General features: G+C 47.9%; 1 protein-coding gene across 1 annotated transcript in view; it reads right to left on the bottom strand.

Annotated features, from left to right (window-relative positions):
- The window catches only part of arfgef2 (ADP-ribosylation factor guanine nucleotide-exchange factor 2 (brefeldin A-inhibited)), a gene marked incomplete at its 3' end in the record, with an annotated part of 89,269 nt that overhangs the window by 58,532 nt on the left and 14,135 nt on the right, over window positions 1-16,602 (bottom strand). Inside the window, exons 6-12 of the mRNA XM_079490810.1 lie at window positions 14,694-15,570; window positions 11,263-11,439; window positions 10,514-10,644; window positions 8,297-8,430; window positions 4,160-4,394; window positions 3,787-3,886; window positions 589-728 (exon numbers count right to left, since the gene is read on the bottom strand). Of these exons, the coding sequence (XP_079346936.1) occupies window positions 589-728; window positions 3,787-3,886; window positions 4,160-4,394; window positions 8,297-8,430; window positions 10,514-10,644; window positions 11,263-11,439; window positions 14,694-15,570 (1,794 nt within the window). The remainder of the gene's footprint in view (window positions 1-588; window positions 729-3,786; window positions 3,887-4,159; window positions 4,395-8,296; window positions 8,431-10,513; window positions 10,645-11,262; window positions 11,440-14,693; window positions 15,571-16,602) is intronic.

Raw genomic sequence — 16,602 nt, 5'->3', positions numbered from 1 at the left:
ACATTTTGGAGTTTTGGTGGTTTCCTCCAGACAGCAGAGAGATATACACAGTTTACAGTAAGTGATGCTGAACCTGTCACGAGGTGAACCTACCTGTAGAGGGGTGATGCCCAGCTCCTGTCCACTCCTGCCCACCATGTGAACCTACCTGTAGAGGGGTGATGCCCAGCTCCTGTCCACTCCTGCCCACCATGTGAACCTACCTGTAGAGGGGTGATGCCCAGCTCCTGTCCACTCCTGCCCACCATGTGAACCTACCTGTAGAGGGGTGATGCCCAGCTCCTGTCCACTCCTGCCCACCATGTGAACCTACCTGTAGAGGGGTGATGCCCAGCTCCTGTCCACTCCTGCCCACCATGTGAACCTACCTGTAGAGGGGTGATGCCCAGCTCCTGTCCACTCCTGCCCACCATGTGAACCTACCTGTAGAGGGGTGATGCCCAGCTCCTGTCCACTCCTGCCCACCATGTGAACCTACCTGTAGAGGGGTGATGCCCAGCTCCTGTCCACTCCTGCCCACCATGTGAACCTACCTGTAGAGGGGTGATGCCCAGCTCCTGTCCACTCCTGCCCACCATGTGAACCTACCTGTAGAGGGGTGATGCCCAGCTCCTGCCCACTCCTGCCCATGGCGATCTTTGACAGGTCGTTGACCAGCCGCTCAAAGATGTTGGCGGCATTCAGGTCACAGTCGTAGTTCACGTAGATGTCCACCACACACTGGGCATCTGCAGGAAATGCAGTGGACGATTAACGCTTAGAGACTACACGATTTTAGCCCTGAGTATTCAACAAAGCCCGAAGCCTCGAAGGAATGTCAGAGTTCGCTCTACAAAGACCTGATTGCAGTGTGAACTGTCGAAGACGCAACATGAACATGATCCGAGCACTCACAGATCTAGCATTTTAGTCTAGGGGCTCCATCTTGCGCCACCCCTTAACTTATTTGCCATTTCTTACTATTTTAAAACATTTCAAAATAGTTCAACTAGCCAATCTACATCGACACATTGTTAGCTTGTAGATCGGCTATTTGTACTATTTTAAAATGTTTTAAAATAGTAAAAAATGGCAAATAAGTTTAGGGATAAGGGGTGGCACAAGATATAGGGCTATATATCTGGACATGAAACATGAGATGTGTTGACCAGCAGAGAGCAGAGATGAGCTACAGCTAAGGTGGACAAACTGGACATGAGCACTTGTTTGATCGTGTGAAGTTATTTATTCTTATTAAATATACGGACATGCAGACAGACATGATGAGAATGATATAAACCTTTATGTTCCCTGTGGGGAAATACAGGTGTTAACTGTTGCTAAAGCAATAAAAGCAATGTTGACATTGCAGTGTTTAATATAGTTAAGCTATAAAATAATTATAGTCAAGCTATAAAAGCAGTAGGTAATCTGTACCATGAACCACTTGACATACTAAAAGGCCGGTGTGGCCAAGGCCTTTGACCTGAGGACGATTCTACAAATGACTTCTAAATCCTGACAGTTTTCAGAAAAACCTATGTTTCTCTATCAGTGGTTCTCAAAGTTTTTCATGTAATTGGCCGCCGACCCCCATCTGAAAATATGTTGTTCCAGGGACCCCCCAGAAGCAAAGATTTGAGTTAAAAACATTCGCTCTGAAAGAATATATATTCAAAGATTTGAGACACATTTTCACGATCTTTCAAAAATAGCAGATCTACAAGCTCATAGCGCGGTGCCGTGCTATGAGCTTGTAGATCTGCTATTTTTCAATAGCTAAAGTATAACAATGACTAATCATGACTGGAAAACTGCCGCTTTGACAAATAAAAGTGTCCCCTGGGCCTCCAAGGCAGCCACATTAATAAAAGTGTCCCCTGGGCCTCCAAGGCAGCCACATTAATAAAAGTGTCCCCTGGGCCTCCAAGGCAGCCACATTAATAAAAGTGTCCCCTGGGCCTCCAAGGCAGCCACATTAATAAAAGTGTCCCCTGGGCCGCCAAGGCAGCCACATTAATAAAAGTGTCCCCTGGGCCTCCAAGGCAGCCACATTAATACAAGTGTCCCCTGGGCCTCCAAGGCAGCCACATTAATAAAAGTGTCCCCTGGGCCACCAAGGCAGCCACATTAATAAAAGTGTCCCCTGGGCCTCCAAGGCAGCCACATTAATAAAAGTGTCCCCTGGGCCACCAAGGCAGCCACATTAATAAAAGTGTCCCCTGGGCCACCAAGGCAGCCACATTAATAAAAGTGTCCCCTGGGCCACCAAGGCAGCCACATTAATAAAAGTGTCCCCTGGGCCTCCAAGGCAGCCACATTAATAAAAGTGTCCCCTGGGCCACCAAGGCAGCCACATTAATAAAAGTGTCCCCTGGGCCTCCAAGGCAGCCACATTAATAAAAGTGTCCCCTGGGCCTCCAAGGCAGCCACATTTAGGAGAGATTACTCTAATAAAAGTGTCCCCTGGGAGACCAAGGCAGCCACATTTAGGAGAGAATAAAAGTGTCCCCTGGGCCACCAAGGCAGCCACATTTAGGAGAGATTACTCTAATAAAAGTGTCCCCTGGGCCACCAAGGCAGCCACATTTAGGAGAGATTACTCTAATAAAAGTGTCCCCTGGGCCACCAAGGCAGCCACATTTAGGAGAGATTACTCTAATAAAAGTGTCCCCTGGGCCACCAAGGCAGCCACATTTAGGAGAGAATAAAAGTGTCCCCTGGGCCACCAAGGCAGCCACATTTAGGAGAGAATAAAAGTGTCCCCTGGGCCACCAAGGCAGCCACATTTAGGAGAGAATAAAAGTGTCCCCTGGGCCACCAAGGCAGCCACATTTAGGAGAGAATAAAAGTGTCCCCTGGGCCACCAAGGCAGCCACATTTAGGAGAGAATAAAAGTGTCCCCTGGGCCACCAAGGCAGCCACATTTAGGAGAGAATAAAAGTGTCCCCTGGGCCACCAAGGCAGCCACATTTAGGAGAGAATAAAAGTGTCCCCTGGGCCACCAAGGCAGCCACATTTAGGAGAGAATAAAAGTGTCCCCTGGGCCACCAAGGCAGCCACATTTAGGAGAGAATAAAAGTGTCCCCTGGGCCACCAAGGCAGCCACATTTAGGAGAGAATAAAAGTGTCCCCTGGGCCTCCAACGCAGCCACATTTAGGAGAGATTACTCTGCCAAGGCTGGCATAACAAATGACCTGAATGTTTATGAAATGCTGACTCATGAACCGAGATTATGTAGAAGAAATAAACCAAATACATTTCACAACGTGTCACATCTTGTGCGTTTTCATGACCCAACAAAGACTGTGTGTGTGTGTGTGTGTGTGAGTGTGTAAATCGCAGCAAACAAGCTGTTGGGTGGGTGAATGTTTCTGCTGTAGAAACAGGTTTATTCCGACCTATGTGGACGGTTAAGAGTGATGCGTGGCTGGTTAAGAGTCGACTGAAATTAGGGTTAGCGACATTCGTGGCCGGTTAAGACTGAGGTTAGGGACCTACGTGGCTGGTTAAGACCGATGTGTGTCCGGTTAAGACTGAGGTTAGGGTTTGGGATAGTGTCAGTAATCGGTCGGATTAACGTGATGTCGGAAAACAATGACATGTTACCAGAAATGTGTGGACCAGCAGGTAGGTAGGTGTGGACAGTGTGTACAGGTATAGGTAGGTGTGGACAGTATCTGCACAGAGCAGGTAGGTAGGTGTGGACAGTGTGTACAGGTATAGGTAGGTGTGGACAGTACCTGCACAGAGCAGGTAGGTAGGTGTGGACAGTGTGTACAGGTATAGGTAGGTGTGGACAGTACCTGCACAGATGCGTGTGAGGGTCTGAATGACCATCCACTTGTGCTCAAAGGAACTAGAGGACGTCTCCAGGATGGTCAGGAAGATCTCCCTGAAAAACACCTGAAAGATAACAGGGAGGTGAGAGGTGGTCAAGAGATAGTAGTAGCTAATGTCAACCAGAGCAACATGGATGTCAATGGCACTATTGCTATCTCACCAATACTTGGTATGACATCATGGCAAGGTAATCAACTACACAACCAGACTTTAACTCATATAAAAATGTATATACAAAAAGCACGATTGAAGAGGCGTGAAAAGGCGATCTTGGCGCCCAATGAGTTAAGCCCTTCCACTGCCCGCCCACAGATCAGACGGCACCCTGGGGTTTACCTCGATCTGCATCTTGAGGTGGACCTTGAAGTGTGACAGCAGCGTGAGGAAGATGGCCAGGGAGAGCTCGAACACCTCGGGCACGGAGGAGACGCCGTTCTTGGACAGCGCCACGCACAGGTACTGCTTGATGGCGTTGACGAACATCTCGTGGGTGCGGAACACCGGCCCCGCCCCCTGGAGCACGGAGAGCAGCAGCTGGAGGGACACCACCTTGGAGCGCAGCTCGTGGGACCTGGAGGACAGGGAGAGATGGAGGGATGGGTGGGTTAGATGGAGGGACACCACCTTGGAGCGCAGCTCGTGGGACCTGGAGGACAGGGAGAGATGGAGGAATGGGTGGGTTAGATGGAGGGACACCACCTTGGAGCGCAGCTCGTGGGACCTGGAGGACAGGGAGAGATGGAGGGATGGGTGGGTTAGATGGAGGGACACCACCTTGGAGCGCAGCTCGTGGGACCTGGAGGACAGGGAGAGATGGACGAATGGATGGGTTAGATTAGGATGTTATTTTGCCGTTTACATAAAACCATAGAGTAATACAAGGATAGAGACCAAACCGGAGCGTTAGCCCCGCCATCAAGCTATTCATTTCAATAAAAGTTGCTCAGTGGCGTTTTGAAGCACCCGGAAGACTGCCGGAAGTACAATTATAACTCAATGGCTCGAGCGAGCGGAAGTTTAGCCTAGCCTAGCCCCGGACCTCAAATTTGAGGTCCGGGGCTGACCCACGTGACGTCATGAATGTCCATCCACCTCCATGAAAGTGCTGCAGTTCCACTTTCCGCCAGTAGGTAGTGGCAGCTTCAACGTTGGATAGCCTTACTGGGGGCTTGCATAAAACCCACATTTAACCCATTTAGACCTGAGACCAGATTCTACAAATGTCTTCAAAGTTATGACATTATGTGTTTCTATATCAGTGGTGCTCAAACTATTTCATGTCAAGGAGCCCCAGAATTATATGTATTTGGCCGCCGACCCCCCCCTCCCCCCCCCCCCCATCTGAAAATATGTTGTTCCAGGGAGGGACCCCCCAGAAGCAAAGATTTGAGATAATACAACGTAAAGAAAATATATTCAAAGATTTGATAAAAAAAAAATCTTCTCTTATGCGGGGGTCCCTGGGCTAATTAATGTCAATTTGGGGGTCCTTGACATGAACATGTTTGGGAACCACTGGGCCTAGGACAGCGGTGCGTATTTGGGGATCATAGGTATTTTAGGTGATTTTAGGTGATCATAGGTATATTCGCTGTGTTCTCCATGAACATAAGTGCATGGAGAACACAGCGAAATGGACTCCCGCAAGGCTCAGTTCTAGCTCCAACCCTGTTCAACATCTACACAAATGATCTACCAACCACCAAATCCCGCAAATTCATCTACGCTGACGACATCTGTCTGGCATTCCAAGCACCAGACTTCGACCCACTGGAACAAGTGCTCACCGAAGACCTCTCCAAACTGGACCAGTTCTGCAAAACATGGCGCCTAATACCGAGCCCAGCAAAAACTGTTTCCAGTGTTTTCCATCTACACAATGCTAAAGCTGCCAGAGAACTAGACATCTACCTGAGCGGACTCAAACTAAAACATGCACCCTATCCAACCTATCTTGGTGTGACCCTCGACAGAACTCTGTCCTTCAAGGAACACCTAAAAGGGACAGCAGCTAAGGTGAAGTCCAGGAACAATCTGCTCTGTAAACTTGCTGGTGCAAAATGGGGGGCGGCAGCCTCCACCCTGCGCACCTCAGCACTGGCCCTGTCATACTCTGCAGCAGAATATTGTGCCCCTGTCTGGTCTAGGTCATCACACACACACCAAGTGGACACCCAGCTCAACACCACCATGAGAACCATAACCGGGACTATTCGCTCCACACCACTCCCCTGGCTCCCAGTATTATCAAACATAGCCCCCCCACATATCCGGCGAGCAGCAGTCTCTCAAAGGATGCTTCAAAAGGTCAAAGACTCTCCCCACCTACCAATCCATGCAGACATATTTAACCCACCCACTGCTCGACTCCCATCTAGACGACCAATTTGGAAGAACCCCCCATCAGCTGACTTCACCATCCAATCAGCTTGGAAAAGGGAATGGGAGTCCAATGAGGTCTCAAACAAACACCTGGTGTCAGACCCCAACCAACAGGTCCCTGGCACCACCCTCCCAAGGAGACAGTGGTCTACGTTGAATAGGTTCAGGACTGGACATGGCCCCTGCTTGGCCAGCCTTCACAAGTGGGGCAGTAGCCCAAGCCCACTGTGTGCGTGTGGTGAGGAGCAAACTATGAAACACATCATAGAAGTTTGCCCTCTCCAAAGACTGGAAGGAGGATTAATCACCCTCCATACAGCAGACCAGGAGGCAACCGATTGGCTAAAGGACTTTGCATTCGCTAAATAAATAAATAGGTGAGACAAACGCCTCCTGTGAGGTCCCATCAGGCTCAGCTTACCCCTGGCCTATTCAGGCTGGCTGGCCTGTAGGTGTTATGTTACAGTAAGCAGAGATGGTGCATGGGGTCAAGGCAAGCCTACCAGGGATGGAAAAGGACAACTTAACCTGCAGGTGAGACCATATGATGGAGCACTGCGTACCGAACAGTTGGGCTTGGTAGCCGGGGGGAGCCAAAGGCCCAAAGGAATAGAGATTAACCTGTGATGTCATGACATACTTTTTATCTGTGTTTTTTCTATTAATTTGGTCATAAGGGTCCACAGAATGAGAGGTCTGCTCTGCCGGAAACATTGCCAAAGAAAGTTATGGCCATTTTTGTATACGACACCATAGACAACCAATATAAGGCAACATTTCATCATACTTTAAGTAGCATGTGATGTGTCAAACTAGGGGGTTTTCATGATTCTAAATCCATTCCAAGCATTAGTTTCGCATGAAAAACATGTCCACTCAAATGTGCTGACCTCATCACATTTGTGATGACGGCTATGGCCATTTTTGGGCCAATGCTTGGAATGGATTTAGAATCATGAAAACCCCCTAGTTTGACACGTCACATGCTACTTAAAGTATGAGGAAATGTTGCCTTATATTGTCTATGGTGTGGTATACAAAAATGGCGTAACTTTTTCTGCGATATTTTCCGGCTGAGCAGACCTCTCATTCTGTGGACCCTAATGACCAAATGAATAGAAAAAAACACAAATAAAAAGCATGTCATGACATCACAGGTCCTCTCAAATTTTGGGTGACTGGCTCGCCGGCTATGGGGTCTTTTCAGAGAAGTGAAAGAAGTCCCACTTTAAGCTCCATATGATCATAAGACATGTCAGATGATCCGGGACGCAGCGAGGCTCCCAGTCTAAGGCTCCCAGTCTGATCATAAGACATGTCAGATGATCCGGGACGCAGCGAGGCTCCCAGTCTAAGGAATGGAACAAACATGTTCCGCCTGGAGGACGAACGAACCACAGGGAATATTCCCCGTTTGTTAAGATTTGAGTTACTGCAAGTAAAGGGACTTGTTCGTTTTAACAAGAACGAAGAGTTATCTCAGGGCAGGGGTAGGCAACCTTTATTATCAAAAGAGCCATTAGAATTCTATCTGGAGCCGCAAAATATGTTTGCTTTAATAAAGCAAACTTTAATTATTTGTGATTTGTCTGGTCTTTCAATATTACATTTTATTGTTTGCTAATTTCTCAAAGCAAATCAAGTATACCAGTAAAACCAGCAGCATTGGTGGTTGAAAAAAAACAGATGTTTTAGCATTAATACATTCTCTATTTTCCTTAATAAAATGTGTTTCTTCTTTTTATCTGGTGTATAGGCAAGATTGTTTTGCAATATCAAAATGAAAGAATAACTTTATGCAATACTACAATAATAAATTATGATTAAAATGTAAAAAAAACGAAAAAAAAAAAAAAAAAAACTCTTATTACTTTTCATACTTCTTTGCCCAAGTAGCAACTGGGAGCCACGGGAGAGGGCCTCAGAGCCACATGGGGCTCTAGAGCAGCAGGTTGCCTACCCGTCTTAGCGTCTAGTTGTGTACGCACCAAGGAATATACATACAAAGAAGTTCATTCCAACCAGTACACTAGATTATTTCAACCCATCACTTCGAGAAGGAAAAGACGTTAATCTTTTAGTTAGTCTTACTTGGGGTCGGGCGGGCCGTCGGCCAGGGGCTTCATGGAGAGCTTGCACAGCGAGCGGAACACCAGGAAGGCGTCCTTCTGGAGCACGTGAGAGAACCGGGCCGCCGACTGGCCTCCATGCAGAGCATCCGTGTCCTGGGGCACACACACACACACACACACACACATGCGCGCGCAAGCACACACACGCAATTTAGGCATGTAGCTCTTAATCCAGAGCGATTTACATGGTAATACATCAAAACATTAAAAAAAATAGTCGTCAAGAATCATAAGGAGGCTAAGAAACCTAGCATCTGTCTTCTAACATTAGAAACCTAGCATCTGTCTTCTAACATTAGAAATATTGAACAGTAAAGCCATGAGTATATATACACTACAGAGTGCTACTGTATGTCTACATAAAATGCTACCCGAGTTACAGGCTTAAGTTGAGCCTTTGCATACGCCTGTAAGGCCGTCGAGGCTAGGGCGTACACACACACACACACACACACAGTCACACACACACACACACAATGGATTGCCTTGCAGTCGTAAACTACATTTAATGTACATCTAGGTCAGAATGGAGGCCAAATGAGAGCACTATTCTTTTTTATAGAGTCGTAGCTTCATGGTAGAAGTGCTGCGGTTTGCATTAAGTCCTGGGGCTTCACATCAGCGCACCGTGCCAACAGGCCAACAGGCCAACAGGCCAACAGGCCCTGGGCAAGCCCAATCAATCGGTTTGCTATAAGTCCTGGGGCTTCACATCAGCGGACCGTGCCAACAGGCCCTGGGCAAGCCCAATCAATCGGTTTGCTATAAGTCCTGGGGCTTCACATCAGCGCACCGTGCCAACAGGCCCTGGGCAAGCCCAATCAATCGGTTTGCTATAAGTCCTGGGGCTTCACATCAGCGCACCGTGCCAACAGGCCCTGGGCAAGCCCAATCAATCGGTTTGCTATAAGTCCTGGGGCTTCACATCAGCGGACCATGCCAACAGGCCCTGGGCAAGCCCAATCAATCGGTTTGCTATAAGTCCTGGGGCTTCACATCAGCGGACCGTGCCAACAGGCCCTGGGCAAGCCCAATCAATCGGTTTGCTATAAGTCCTGGGGCTTCACATCAGCGGACCATGCCAACAGGCCCTGGGCAAGCCCAATCAATCGGTTTGCTATAAGTCCTGGGGCTTAACATCAGCGCACCGTGCCAACAGGCCCTGGGCAAGCCCAATCAATCGGTTTGCTATAAGTCCTGGGGCTTCACATCAGCGCACCGTGCCAACAGGCCAACAGGCCCTGGGCAAGCCCAATCAATCGGTTTGCTATAAGTCCTGGGGCTTCACATCAGCGGACCATGCCAACAGGCCCTGGGCAAGCCCAATCAATCGGTTTGCTATAAGTCCTGGGGCTTCACATCAGCGGACCATGCCAACAGGCCCTGGGCAAGCCCAATCAATCGGTTTGCTATAAGTCCTGGGGCTTCACATCAGCGGACCATGCCAACAGGCCCTGGGCAAGCCCAATCAATCGGTTTGCTATAAGTCCTGGGGCTTCACATCAGCGGACCATGCCAACAGGCCCTGGGCAAGCCCAATCAATCGGTTTGCTATAAGTCCTGGGGCTTCACATCAGCGGACCATGCCAACAGGCCCTGGGCAAGCCCAATCAATAACTCTTAAAATCTATCTTGTATGCGTCTACTTCGGGGCTGGAGTTATAAACAAGCGTGCGTCCGGCATAGAGAGATGAGATGTCTACACCAGGCAGTGTTGACTTTGACAACTAATTTAGATTTTAGTCATAGTCCTTGTAAGTCCCCATCCGACTAAATGTCATAAGATTTTAGTTGATTTGGTCGACTAAAATGTATTTATTACATCAAGGCGGGCCTTGATGTAATGGCTGATTTTGCACTTGATTGCACGCTGAAAATAGCAGATCTACAAGCTCACAACGCATCACAGCGTGACGCGTTGTGAGCTTGTAGATCTGCTATTTTCAGAGCGCAACACCCGATCACGGATCTCTTCTCCACTAGTCCCTCCTAACATTTTAGTCCTTTAGTCCTTTTTTTATTCGTTGACAAAATTGTCACTATTATTTAGTCTCAGTTTTAGTCAACACAGCCGTTTATATTTAGTTCTTAATTACGTTTTCGTCGGTGGGAAAGGGTAGTCGACGAACATTTTTTCGTCACAGCTTTTAGTCGAGGAAAATCAACCCTGCCTCACCAGCATGTCCGCGGAGGACACGGACGCACGGTCCTCCACGATGCCGTTCATCTGGTGGCCCTCGGGTCTGCCTCTGGGGGGCGCCACCTCTGTGATGTGCTCAGGGACAGGATGGGGTGTGTGGTTACCTCCTGGGAGAGAAGATTGCAATGGACAAATTCATTAATGGCAAGATTAAGGAAACAAACACCTGTCATTAGACCCTCAGGTGGGCAAAGAAAAGCCCTTGATGGAAAAAGGAAGGGCAGAAATTTCAGGAAGAATCACAAAAGATGTAGTACTTAGTCAGACAGAAAGATGTAGTAGTCAGACAGTAAAGATGTAGCAGTGTTCAGGCAACGTATTTAAAACCAACATGTAAGTTGTGTGAAGTCCACAAGATGGTCACATATTTCACCATAATTGAGTGAGCGAGTGGATTTTGGGTAATGGAATTTGCCTGTGGCTCTGGCCATGGCCAAGAGTGGAAGAGATTAGCGAAGCGGTTCTAAAGTTCCATGAAATATGGGACTACTTTTATTTGTATATTGTTGCATTAACAATTTGTAAGTGTAATACATTACAGATGATATAATCACTATTGTCAACAACAGAATGTGGAGGGGTGTTGTCCATTTGGGGTAGTTTTTAACTGCTAGTTGTGTTTTGTTTTTTGTTGTCTTTTTATTTTGTGTAAGTCATGTGTATTTTGTATGCTTTATTGTAAAATCATTAAAAAACTTTGACAAAAAAAAAAAAGCGGTTCTGACCCGTGTCAGACTGGGTCTGTATCTGTGGTGTTGGTGGTGGTGGTTGTGACGTCTCCTCTGCCCGCTCCGCCTCGGCCCCTGGTGTCTCTGGGCGTTCCCCTTCCTCTGCGGGCTGGTGCGTGGCGGCGGCGGCGGCGGCGGGGGGCGTCTCTGCACCTTCGTCTTCAAACACGGAGTCTGAAGAAGAAGAAGATGAAGACCAACAACACATTGTTACGTTGGAATGTTTCATCCAACTAACTGCCAGGGAATCTGATGGCAGTGTCACGGTCTTATTTTATTATGCACGGAGGGAAGTGTTAAAATGTCACTGGACACACACGGCACAGGTCCTTAATAACCCATTCTGGACGGGAAGTCGGGAACCCCTTTTGGTGTTTATAGCATTATGTTATACTTTAGCTATTGAAAAATAGCAGATCTACAAGCTCATAGCGCGGCACCGAGTGCCGCGCTACGAGCTTGTAGATCTGCCATTTTTGAAAAAACGTGGCGCAAATTTTCAAGATGTGTGAGTAAGGGAAACGTTAACTTGGGAAGCTTTCGTCCCTGCCGAGCACAACCAACCGTCCATCGCCTTTCTGAACGCTGCCGTCATGCTACGCAGAACAGACGGCTAAAGACGGCTCCGCAGCAATGCTGTTGGTATAACTAACTAACTGAGACAGGGCTGGGCCACTGGAGGCCCGGGGGCCACATGCAGCCCCCACCTTCAGGGCAGGTTAATACCAGAATACTGATATAGTATTGATTTCAGCTGTTTACAATTCCAAACCCGCTTTAATTACTTCATGACTAGTATTAAATTACTATAGTACTTAATGACTAGTATTACAATGTTATTGTCTTTGTGTACAATGTAGTTATGTTAACAGTTCATAAAGTTAACATAACTATAACTAAATGCATTTGAAATTCAATAAAAAGGTTATTTTTCAGGATTCCAATTTAAAAAATAGCAAAGAATTATTCAGGTTTTCAATTCAAATATAGCAAAAATATAGATTGGCTATTTTTGCTACGACAGTAATATGCAATGTGGCCCCTCTGGAGTGAGTGTGGAACTATAGTGGCTCTCTCCATCGTCAACGTTGCCCACCCCTGAACTAAGACATTAGCGGAAACAAAATGCATGGATTGCACAAACAGTCAAGACAGTCCACATTCTCAAAGCCAATAGAGGGTATGCGCGTGACACTGACATATATCATCATACCAGGAAGTTATGCGGGAAAGCCTACCGAGTGGCAAAAAACGACTTTCTGGCCTTGACAGCCCAGACATCCAAACAGAAAAGTCCTCTTTGATTGCATGAAATTACTTTAAACAACATTAAATTCCCTTTGTCACTCACTTTTCCACTCGATCTGCCATTGACTTTATGCATGCGCATACCCTCTATACACGCTATTATTTCCTGGTAGTTGAGGTGCATTCAGTTCACACGGGGGAGACACAGGGATGTGATCATGGGAGGTACGTCTCTACTCTGTAGTCTGACAGAGAGGCTTGTCTCTACTCTGTAGTCTGACAGAGAGGCTTGTCTCTACTCTGTAGTCTGACAGAGAGGCTTGTCTCTACTCTGTAGTCTGACAGAGAGGCTTGTCTCTACTCTGTAGTCTGACAGAGAGTCTGTCTCTACTCTGTAGTCTGACAGAGAGGCTTGTCTCTACTCTGTAGTCTGACAGAGAGGCTTGTCTCTACTCTGTAGTCTGACAGAGAGTCTTGTCTCTACTCTGTAGTCTGACAGAGAGTCTGTCTCTACTCTGTAGTCTGACAGAGAGGCTTGTCTCTACTCTGTCGTCTGACAGAGAGGCTTGTCTCTACTCTGTAGTCTGACAGAGAGGCTTGTCTCTACTCTGTAGTCTGACAGAGAGGCTTGTCTCTACTCTGTAGTCTGACAGAGAGGCTAGTCTGTCTCTACTCTGTCGTCTGACAGAGAGGCTTGTCTCTACTCTGTAGTCTGACAGAGAGGCTTGTCTCTACTCTGTAGTCTGACAGAGAGGCTTGTCTCTACTCTGTCGTCTGACAGAGAGGCTTGTCTCTACTCTGTCGTCTGACAGAGAGGCTTGTCTCTACTCTGTAGTCTGACAGAGAGGCTTGTCTCTACTCTGTAGTCTGACAGAGAGGCTTGTCTCTACTCTGTAGTCTGACAGAGAGGCTAGTCTGTCTCTACTCTGTCGTCTGACAGAGAGGCTTGTCTCTACTCTGTAGTCTGACAGAGAGGCTTGTCTCTACTCTGTAGTCTGACAGAGAGGCTTGTCTCTACTCTGTAGTCTGACAGAGAGGCTTGTCTCTACTCTGTAGTCTGACAGAGAGGCTTGTCTCTACTCTGTCGTCTGACAGAGAGGCTTGTCTCTACTCTGTAGTCTGACAGAGAGGCTTGTCTCTACTCTGTAGTCTGACAGAGAGGCTTGCAGCCACGAAAAGAAAATGAAAACACACTGCATCCTCACACATCTTAACCGCACTAGGGGTCTAGGGACAGTTGAAGCCACATAGTCAGATGAAAAAACGGAAAGAACACGTGCCAAAATGGTATGAAAACAATTACACCGCTCCAAAGCCCTTCTGAATTCTGTTCCTGTATTTATTCTAGTTTTACAGTGAGCTTAACTTTTTCTTTTTATTCCTTTTTTTTGGCATTAGACACCGCTGTGGTCGTTTGTCTGTAATTGGTGGACCTCGGGTTAAGTACCTGCCACTTTAAGCTATGAGCATCAGCATCAATATCCCAGAGTAATGTATAATCATTACATTGTGCTTGACACATTCTCCCCTTCCTAAAATACCTATTCAGATTGAAATATGGAGTAGAGATGGAACCCAAGAATGGAATTCAAAGAAATTATAAATTAATACAAATAAAAATAAAAAGTCTAGGGGTTTAACATCAGTCTGCAGAGGTGAACGCCCCACACACACCCCATCATTTATTTAGTATGAAAGTGAGTCTGATTAACACCCCGAACCATTAAATCAGAGCGCGCAGCGATTTGCAGCTACGGAGCCCATTTAGCGACGCACCAGGCACCATCTTGGATGTAGCTAGAAGTAGCTAGATGTAGCCAAAACACCCCCAAGGCGATCGACAACAACGGGAGGTATGATTACTTCTAACGCGACTAGCGACGGGACAGCGATGGCCCGTCTAAAAACATAACCTTTGGTTAGAATTGGACGGAATGATTTAGATCAAGAGTTATTCACGTTTTAAGATTTTCAATCTCATCCACTAAAATGGGGGGGGTCACTTTGGATGACGTCCCAACCGGACAGTGAATGTTGCCCAACAGACAGACGCTCCCAGCCTGTGGAGCGACACGCTCGGTTGTGATATCATTAACGTTCCGTCCTGAGCGTCGAGCGTAACTATTTGATAGAACGGAGACTTATTTGCGTTTATGCAGCTCGGGGTGTTAACACCTTACCTGAAGTGGGCGTAACCTGTCCTATGACCGCTGCTTCGTCCAGCTCTGTCTTAGGGTCGACCTCCGTCTTAGCATCCACCTCCGCCATAGCGACCACCTCTCTCTTAGCATCCACCTCCGCCATAGCGACCACCTCTCTCTTAGCATCCACCTCCGCCATAGCGACCACCTCTCTCTTAGCATCCACCTCCGCCATAGCGACCACCTCTCTCTTAGCATCCACCTCCGCCATAGCGACCACCTCTCTCTTAGCATCCACCTCCGCCATAGCGACCACCTCTCTCTTAGCATCCACCTCCGCCATAGCGACCACCTCTTTCTTAGCGTCCACCTCTGTCGTAGCTTCCACCTCTGACATAGAGTCCACCTCCGCCTTAGCGACCACCTCTGTCTTAGTGTCAACATCCGCCTTAGCGACCACCTCTATCTTAGCATCCATCTCTGTCTTAGTGTCCACCTCTGTCTTAGCATCCACCTCTATCTTAGCGACCACCTCCGCCTTAGTGTCCACCTCCGCCATAGGGTCCACCTCCGCATCCTCACTCTCCCCATTGATGGAAGGCGTGTCTGGGGCGTGGGCTGGCGGTGGGGGCGTGACTGGGGCATGGGCTGGCGGTGGGGGCGTGTCTGAGGCGTGGGCGTGGGCTGGTGGCGGGGGTGTGGGCGAGCGCCGGTCAGCGCTGGTGTTATTGGTGGAGTTGTTGGTGAGGTCAGGCTCGCTGGCCGCGGGGGAAGGCGACGGGGAGCTGTTGGGCTCCGGGGTGTGGCTCCGGTCGGAGCGCGGCGACACGGACCTCCGGCCCCCCGAGAGCGGGGAGGGGTTCTGCTGCTGGGGCAGACGCAGGCGGTCCTTCTCCTGCTCCTGGGCTTCCAGGGCCTGTGGTGGTCGGGCAGGGGAGAGGAGAACAGAAGATGTCATGCACTAGGAAATATGAATTATAAAAGGTGCGCTCCTGAGTTACTAGTCTCGCGTTGCCAGACTGTTGCCTCTCGCAGTCTGGAGCAACGGAAGAGCTGTCATGAGTAAAATATAAAGCGGAAGTGGAGCCTCCTCCCCACTTCCGTTTCGTCTTTACAGTCACGCACATTTATCTTAATATAAATAGAAATCATCTAAGCATATATAGCTTGTTGCTTAGCAGAAAAGGAAATAAAAAAATAAGCCCTAAAGATATTTTAAAATATATGTTCGTGAACGGAAATGGCAGCTTCCTCACTCGGATTTGGGGAGCTGTAGTTCCAGACTCTATAGCATTCAGAGATTGTGGAATAGTTATCTGGATACACGAGACTACTGAGTTACTGACAGTCAGTCACACAAATTTAACTAAAAAGGGAAATTAACGGAACTTAATTCTTAATATGAACCTTTTCTCTTGTTGACCATCAAAGAACTCTGAATTGAAGGTACATTCATGAATGGTAAACTTGATGGCACACACATGAATGGTATAATTCTAAGGAAAGATAATGCATCATGAAAACAATGCCATACAGTACAGATCCTCCAGGTCTCTCTCTACTCAGCGCCTGGTTCTCCATGCCATACAGTACAGATCCTCCAGGTCTCTCTCTACTCACCGCCTGGTTCTCCATGCCATACAGTACAGATCCTCCAGGTCTCTCCCTACTCACCTCCTGGTTCTCCATGCCATACAGTACAGATCCTCCAGGTCTCTCTCTACTCACCGCCTGGTTCTCCATGCCATACAGTACAGATCCTCCAGGTCTCTCTCTACTCACCGCCTGGTTCTCCATGCCATACAGTACAGATCCTCCAGGTCTCTCCCTACTCACCGCCTGGTTCTCCATGCCATACAGTACAGATCCTCCAGGTCTCTCCCTACTCACCGCCTGGTTCTCCATGCCATACAGTACAGATCCTCCAGGTCTCTCTCTACTCACGCCT

Source organism: Electrona antarctica (assembly GCF_951216825.1).
Source record: "Electrona antarctica genome assembly, chromosome: 2".
NCBI lineage: Eukaryota > Metazoa > Chordata > Actinopteri > Myctophiformes > Myctophidae > Electrona > Electrona antarctica.
This window is presented reverse-complemented; position numbering and strand designations above follow the sequence as displayed.